At 34.0% G+C, this 8742-nt stretch overlaps 2 protein-coding genes across 5 annotated transcripts in view; one reads left to right on the forward strand and one right to left on the reverse strand.

Annotated features, from left to right (window-relative positions):
• The window catches only part of tax1bp1b (Tax1 (human T-cell leukemia virus type I) binding protein 1b), a 60053-nt gene extending 57611 nt beyond the window's left edge, over positions 1–2442 (reverse strand). For all 4 annotated transcript variants that reach the window (XM_056474885.1, XM_056474883.1, XM_056474884.1 and 1 more), the window contains exon 1: positions 2335–2442. The gene's annotated coding sequence lies outside the window, so the exon portion shown is untranslated. The remainder of the gene's footprint in view (positions 1–2334) is intronic.
• Positions 2443–3303: 861 nt separating this feature from the next.
• Positions 3304–8742, forward strand: part of hibadhb (3-hydroxyisobutyrate dehydrogenase b) — a 21568-nt gene continuing 16129 nt past the window's right edge. The window contains exons 1-3 of the mRNA XM_056475395.1: positions 3304–3408; positions 7604–7764; positions 7929–8038. Of these exons, the coding sequence (XP_056331370.1) occupies positions 3339–3408; positions 7604–7764; positions 7929–8038 (341 nt within the window). The 5' untranslated portion in view covers positions 3304–3338. The remainder of the gene's footprint in view (positions 3409–7603; positions 7765–7928; positions 8039–8742) is intronic.

The following is an 8742-nucleotide window of genomic DNA, read 5'->3' on the forward strand; positions in this document are numbered from 1 at the left end:
ACATCACGATCACCAGTTTCATGGTTTACAACAGTTTGGAAAAGTCAAGGTTTGAAAACCGGCAAAGTTTTCTGTTATACCGTCCCTAAGGTTTAAGCAATTTTTTTTACATATTTTTCTTACCAGTACAAGCTACTGGTCCAAAATATTTTAAATGTTTCTTAAAATAAAACTTTAATATCTGTAATCATATTACCCTGATACAGTGAAAACGTGGTTATCATACCATCAGAATCTTATAGTGTGTATATATATATATATATATATATATATATATATATATATATATATATATATATATATATAGCAATATAAAATTAATATAAATAACTTCTAACATTTGAACACTAGAAAAAGTAAAAAATTTTAAAATATGATATTTAATATTTAATATAAACAATAGCTTATATAAAGCTATTGTAAATATTAGGCGATCATTAGAGAACCACAAACTTGCAAATGTGTTGTTAATTGATTGACCTATAATTTTCAAAAGTAAAGTAAATATTATACTTTGTTATACAGAGTTGGGCCTGACAAAAACATTTAGAACCTCCTATAAAGCATGAAAATTACATGGCCAAAATGATTCAGATTTGAAAGATTTTTAGAATCTATAATCAATGCATGCCACTGGATATGTTTTACAAGTAAACCAACATGTAACTAATAAAAAGGTTTACTTTTTAGGAATATGATTACTTCGATTACACTACAGTTATTAACCAGCACCGTTCATATGGATTTGTTCATCTAATTTTTTTGTGATTGTTTTGAAGCAGCTTTCAGTGAATATTAACAAAAACTGTACTTTGAGCAGGCATGGTGAGTCAATGATGACATCATTTTTTTTATTTTGGTGTGATCTAAACCTTTAATGTAAATTGGCCAGATTATTACAAAATTACAGTCACATTTCAAACCCTGAGAAATGTACCAAATGTTTCTTAAAGTTTTAATGGAAACATCTGTCAGGTTTTACATGGAGATTACTTATTTCTTTTTTGTGTGAGGTTGTGAACTGTCAACACTGGCCACACTGATAATCAAATTTGTTTTGTAATCATACCCAAATACTATTTACGCAGCACAGAATATAAAGCTATGGGGCGTGGCCTAGCTTTGTAAAGAGTTTTGCCTAAAGGATTGTCATGATTTGGGACAATATGCATTGCAAATGCTTTGAGGAACACATGCTGTACCCAGAAACCTTTCATATATTTAAGCCCATAACATATTCATTCACATCTTACAAACATCATCTTCTTGTGATTGTATGATAAGAGATCTGAGAGTACAGTAGAAACACAGGAAATTCCTGACATTGCCATTTTCATAAACTCTACAGGGAACAATAATATTTTAAACCCTTTTTTTCATCCATAAAAAAAACATTCAAATAGCGACCAGAAAATAATTCCCCTTTTATCTCATACCCCAAATACATCAATTAGGTCTGAGAAGTGACGTCACGTGACATATGACGTCAAGTTTTACTGACTTTAATTTACTGACATAAAATGCGTCATGTTTAATGTTTACATAGTCATATAACAGCAACAAAACAACATTTATAGCGGAGATTTAGTCTACATATATTTCCCTTCCGTGAAGTCAATCGCTTGACAATCCAAAGGTCGTCTCTAAAAATAGATTCTTACATAGAACAAACAGAAATATGCCATTACATAAGTTAGCCACATATTAATTGCCTTTATTCAATACGTTGAAATGACTGTTAAAGTATTTTTTCTGGGCAAAATAAAATGTTTTCTAATGGGCCGAAGTTACTAGCAAAGACACTTATTAAACTTCATATTAAAGTGTTCATCGTGTTGTACTGAGAAAAAAAAAGTTTGTTCAGAAATGTATTTATTAAAAGCACGGTACGCATACATTGTTGTATTTTATATATTCTATGTTGTATACGAAATGTCCTATGACAGCTAAGCTAGTGGTAGCTAAGTAGCTCGCTAGCAAGCTTTAGCGTGCCTTAGCCGTCAGGCTAAACAATAACAAACCCTAATGTCAGTACAATTACAAATTATTGGCTTTTACTATTCAATCAGTATTCAGTAATTTCCCATCCACGTATAATTTAATCTTGATTTTCGTAAAAAAATGAACCAGTTAACATCTTGAATCAAGTAAAAGTCTGAGGCCGATAGTTAAAGGAATAATCCATATCATGTTCTCCCTATCAGCTGTATTTTACCAAAACACAACTGAAAATTCGATTACAAATTAGTAAAATATATAATTAAGTCATAATAGATGTGAAAAACTAATAGGCAAACACACACAAGTAAAGCATTAAAACAGATAGCACCATACCTCATTTTCATGCTGAAGTATCACAAAATCCCCAGCGCTGTTTTGACGCACTTTCCAGCCTCAGCTCAAGTACATCCCCCTGTCCGTGTCAGTGGTTTCCCGGAACAACACAATAACAACAACACCGCACACACATCACATCCTCAACAAGATTTCATCTTTACGTAGGTCACCAGGATATGATACTATTATGAAGAAAAAATGGGGGGTTAAGGGTGCTATTTGGTAATCTGTAACGACTTTACATTTTTTTCTAAAACGCGTTTATGTGTTTTATGTAAATCAGGATAACGTTTAATTGAACAGAATTAATTAAAATGAGTATTTAATTAGCACACAAATATGTCATTTCATATTTATGCGAATATTCAATCTTTAACCAGCAAAACAACATTTACTGAAGCTCTATAGTCATAACTTACGATGTTAGTTTGCCAGATAATAGCTACAAAGGTCACTAATAAAATTATCCTTGGCACATGTTATATAGCCTAAATGTGATATAATCTAACAAATGAATTTTCTGTTATTGGTTAACATGATTGCCAGCGTGTGAGAGTCCTATAGCCTAGACTACTATAGGCTAATGAGCTCTAAGTGATAACATATCATTGTAGGTTATATTTTAGAGTTTAATTAAATTCCATGAGAAAACGTCCCAATGTTTAGTGGAATTTTTTTTCAATATGCTTCTGTCTCTTTGTAACACAATCCATAAGCTTATAAAACAGATGATCAATTTAAGAAACGTTTTATTAAAGTCACTTTTAAATAAAAATAAATATTTCGATGAATCAAATAACAGACTAACTAAATACAACTGCAAGTTTCTTCAGTTTCTCCTACGTTCATCGATCCATTGTCAGATTTGCGGATGTCCCGCCTTCCTTTAGATACGATTGGATGACTTGTTCCGAGCTGAATAAAACATATGGAGGACACAAGTGTCAATCATCGATTAACCAATGGCGTCACTGTAAGTCGAAGGTCAAGACCGAAGCAGCATGGCCGCTCTGTTAAGGGTCTCGCGGTGTCTTGTAGGAAAGTGTAACAATCATGTCAACGCCGTGCAGGGTAATGTGTTATCCTAAAACCTTATGCTTTTATCTGCTACTGCGCATTTACTTAAATATTTTTAACGCGGCAACCATGTGATAGAATGCAATGCACTGGCAGAGCTCGAAAATAGCTTTTAGGCTAAAGTCACAGGCTCGTGTCAGTCACTGAATAACATGTAACGTTTGACAGTTATACCTAAAGTTGTTATACATTTATTCACCACTGAACTAATTATAGAAATTTGTTAAGTTGTTGCATTTGTAAACCTGTCTTTTCAGATGTATTCAGGAATTAAATATAATAGGTTTTGATAAAATGCATAGGAAATTTTTAAGGGACAAAGCATTACTGTGATTTAAGTGAGCTTTTAACTGGTAATTGTATGCATCTTTTGTGATTGGCTTTTATGGATTAGTTTTTGTTTTGTTAAATTTAAACAACTTTTAAATAATAAAATCAGGTGTATATGCACATATCTGCCTCTAGGTCACAATACACAACCTTATCAAGATCTATTTTCAGACTTATCACATGCCATTCTGGTGTAACTGATTTTTTTAAATCTGTTTATTTATCATCATTATTATTTATGTGATTAGTCATTTAAAGTCATGTCTTAAAGTATCATCCAGAATTTTATGGACCATTTATGATCCGCTCCCATTTTTTCATTTCTGTTTTAACGTTTAATAAACCAAACTGTACATTTTAATATATTATCTGCACATGTGCCTCAAGGTGAAGAAGCACAAACATATCGAGATCAATTCTAGGACTGAGTACATCATGTTTAGATTATTAATATTATGAATTACTAATATTTGAAATATGAGGCTGTTGAAATCTTGATTCTGATTCGCTGGTGAACATTCTAAGGCAGTGTTTCTCAACCACGTTCCTGGGGGCCCACCAGCTCTGCACATATTCCGCATCTCCTTCACCAAACACACCTGATTCAGATCATCAGCTCATTAGCAGAGACTGAAAGACCTGTAATGGGTGTGATAGACAAAGGAGACATCCAAAACATGCAGTGTTGGTGGTCCTCCAGGAATGTGGTTGGGAAAAACTGTTCTAAGGTGTGCAGTTAATTTCAGGGAAATGCACGGATAAAAAAGTTCTCAGCTGGTCTTGACTGCATCACGGTTCCATATTGTTACAGTGTTTCACAGCCTACAACTGTCATAAATCCATTTTAAAACAAACATTTTTGAATGAGATGTTGAAGAGACTAGTACTGTACACAGGAGCTCTTTTAATACAAAAACCTGACAAATGCAAAATCTAAACAATAAATACATTTACATGGACATCAGTAATCAAATGATTTGCCTTAATCTAAATAAGACAATAATATTATTAAGGTGTTTACATGAGTTGCTTCTTGAATGTTCCTTTAATGATCCCGTTTTACATGTTATAGCACACAGTTTGATTAACATCATTGCGTCACCACGCTATTCACATTTCCTCCGGAGTTTCATGTAATTTCGGGTTTTTCTTTTTTAATTTGTCGACTTTAACTCCAATGAGATATTGGATACGAGTATGAAGTATTGGAAAAGTGTTGTTTTAATGGAATTTGATATCGCATGCCGTATGGGAAACCTTCGCATCTCGTGGTGCAGGTGTCTGTGGTTCTTCATTTACTCAGTAGAATAGTGTCAAATAGCCATGTGTGTATAGACTATTTGGGCTGCACGATTCTGGCTAAAATGAGAATCACGATTTATTTTGCTTAAAAGCAAGATCACGATTCTGTAGCTGTAACATAAAAGTTAATATGAGTAGTCTATTATTATTGTTATTTCACAAACGTATGGTAAACAACAATAATAATAATATTAGGCCCATGTGTAGGACTACTGTTGGTTAAAATCCTAAACTTTGTATAGACTTTGAACAGTAGATTTGAACTTTGTCCTGGTTGTTAATTCACTGTAATTACATAAGAATATTCATAATTCTAAATTTGAATAATTATTATTTGTCATTGACAAAATTATTAGACCATTTTTTTCACTGGTCAAATGACACATTTGTCTATAGCCCCTTTCACATATACAGACCTTTCTGGAAAATTTCCGGCAATTTTCCAGAAAGGTCTGTATGTGTGAACAGGCCCTTTTTGAAAATATCGGTAAATTAGTTCCAGCAATTGTCCGGAAAGAGGAGTTGTAACATTATCGGTAATTTGCCGAAATGCTGCTCTGTGTGAACGCAGAAGGAAAATTGCCGGAAAGAGTGCGTTTACGGTTAGAACGCGCTAATGTGAGATGTCTTCTCCAGCCAATCAGAACATTCAGACTCATTCACATCCACGTTGTTTATGAAAATAAAAGCCCTGGAATATTTTTCCAGAAACATTTAGCTGCTAGATATTAGTCAGATAATGTTTCTATGTTTATTCTTAATGCCAACTGTGGATAAAATTATCAAAAAAAAAAGCTTCTGATTAGCCGTTGTTTGTTTACCTTCAAGCTCTGCTTCCTTTAGTTGCTTGACATGTGTGCACGTGAAGCAGCCGGTGAGCGCCAGGACAGACATTATGTACATTCCGACATGTGAAAGTGTTCTTCCATATGTTTTCATTGAAGTTGTTCGCAATACTTATCCATCCACAGAGTTTGTAATGTAGTCAAATGTTTACAAGTACAATAGAGGTACTTTCTGGTTAATGATGTCAGAATTTACCGGTATTTTGGAATGAATGTGTGAACGGTCTTTTACGGAAAACATTTGTAACATCTTTGCCTGTGTGAACAGCGCTTTTTTTGAATTTACCGGTTAAGTCGTTCAGGAAATTTTCCGGAAATTTACCGGTATCACTATGTGAAAGGGGCTATTATCAGATTCCCTCTTGCATTATATTCAACATTATATAGGCCAGAGTAGCTATACTGACACAGTAAACATTTATTTTCATCCACAACACTTTGTGTTTGCTATGAAAGTAAAACATATCAACTGCTTGCTGAAATTATAACTTTAAAATGCGATATGATCATTTCAATGATGTGCGCTCTTTCGGTTTCACTTTTCCTGCCGTGTGTGCTCATGTCATAGCTGCCGTCACTCTGAGAAAAAAAAAACACGCATGCAAATTATACTTCCCGCACGGCTCCCAAACAATCACTGAATGTTATTTGCACTTTATTACCTCTTATTCACAGCCTTTGCAGGTTATGTTCTCTAAAGTAAATCATCGTCCTTTCGGTATTAAACAAACAGTGCGTCAGCTCACGTGTGATTTTTATTTATTTTTCTTTCATGTCCATGTTGCTGATATTATATATATTAAACAATGTGAAGACTTTTGCTATCGTCTTTACACTTCTCTCCTGACCTTGAAAATATAATTGGCTGAATCGTAGAAAAGCTGAATTAAAATCGTGTTTAGGGTTGAATCAAGATCCCAATCTTTTTATCGATTAATCATGCAGCCCTATAGACTATCCTGCCGCAAACTGCGGTAAAAGTCCTGCACTACAGTAATAATTTGATTAAGGTGTTTATATGTCTGTACTGCACATCAATAATGCAACTAAAATCGGCGTACTCCACATGTCTTAATTCAATTTCTGTTTAGATCGATTATGACTTTAGCCAGATTAAGGTAATCATAAATCGCTGTTTACGTGGTAGACACTCAATCAGAGTATTGTCTTAATCACATTAAAATCGTATAATTGGTCAATGTCTTTAGTTGTGTAACAAAAGTACAAGCAGAGTAAGTCTGTTGAATTATTAAAAAATAATACCCACCACATCAGGTGTATCTTTTTATTTTTAATAATTTAATGGTAAATTGTCAGTTATTCCTTGCATAATTTGTTTTAATCAGCAACATATGTTAAAGGATTAGTTCATCTAAAAATGGAAATTTGTTTACCCTCAAGTGGTTCTGAACTGCTTTAAAGTTTCTCTCATCTGTTGAACACTAAGTTATTTTGAAAAATGTTAGAAACCTGTAACCACCGACCTCCATAGTATGGTTTTTTTTCCAAATATGGAGGTCAGTAGTTACAAGGTTCAGGATTTTTCTAAATCTTCTTTTGTGTTTAACGGAAGAAAGAAACTCTAACAGGTTTGTGACAAGTGAATGATGACTAAAATTTCAGTATTGTATGAAATATCATTTTAAATGCAAACATATTCAAAGTGAACTTCTAAAATTGACACTAAATGGATAATTCATGTCTTTTCTTAGTCTCTGTCAGGTCAATGGCCTCTAAAACCCAGGTGGGCTTCATTGGCCTGGGGAACATGGGCAACCCAATGGCGAAGAACCTCATAAAACATGGATATCCAGTGATCGCCACAGATGTATTTCCAGAATCCTGCAAAGAGCTACAGGAACTTGGAGCTCAGGTCAGGATAACAGACATAAAACTTAACTTGGTCACATCTGATTTGTGTTAAACACTGTGATGTCCAGGCTTTGTATGATTAATTTGGTAGTCCTTTTAGTCTGACAGTGTCGAAACCCATTTTATTTGAATGAGACTTTCTGACTGTTCTTCCTCTGTTCTCAGATCCTAGATAGCCCTGCAGATGTAGCAGACAAGGCAGATCGTATCATCACAATGCTTCCATCCAACCCCAATGTTGTAGATGTATATACCGGCCCAAATGGTATTTTAAAGTAAGGAGATCTTTTCTTTACAGGCTAAATGTTTTTTTCTTAAGCACAAGATTTTAACTTAATTCTGGAGTTTCTAAGAAAACAATCACAAAATCAACTTAGTCAATTTACTCTCTGGCCATACTGTGTGCGTGTGTGTGTGTGTGTGTTTTAAAAGGGTGGTAAGTCAGATGTTTTCAAAGAATTTATTGTGTGTATGAGGTGCACTCACTATAGGTTGTTTTCAATCATATGGTTCTTTTGACTGGCGGAATTCAGATGGAGGGCAGAATCTGAATGGGAGACATAGAGGAAAGTCTGCATTGTTTGAGATTTATATACCATATTTCAAAGGAGATATGAATAAAAAAATAACCTCATATGTTGGGCATGATTCGTATATCATGAAGAGGGCCGAGTTTTCTACAGCACTAAAATATATTTGCCTGTCATCCAGGCGGTATATACTGTATAAGCTACGTTACATGAAATATTAATATAGTCATTATTTTTGTGCTGCGTCCCAATTCACATACTATCCATTCTAAATAGTATTTGAAAGTAGAATTAGTATGTCCCAAATCGTAGTATGTTGAAAAGAATATGCCAAAGGTTCCCGTATGGTTTACTATTTCCGGTAAAAACTCGAAGTGTAGAAGTGTCCATACTCTAACTGCTGATATTGCCCACAATACATTGCGTGTAGGATGTGAATTCGATTTAGA

The sequence above is a fragment of the Danio aesculapii genome, chromosome 16 (assembly GCF_903798145.1).
Source record: "Danio aesculapii chromosome 16, fDanAes4.1, whole genome shotgun sequence".
Classification (NCBI taxonomy): domain Eukaryota; kingdom Metazoa; phylum Chordata; class Actinopteri; order Cypriniformes; family Danionidae; genus Danio; species Danio aesculapii.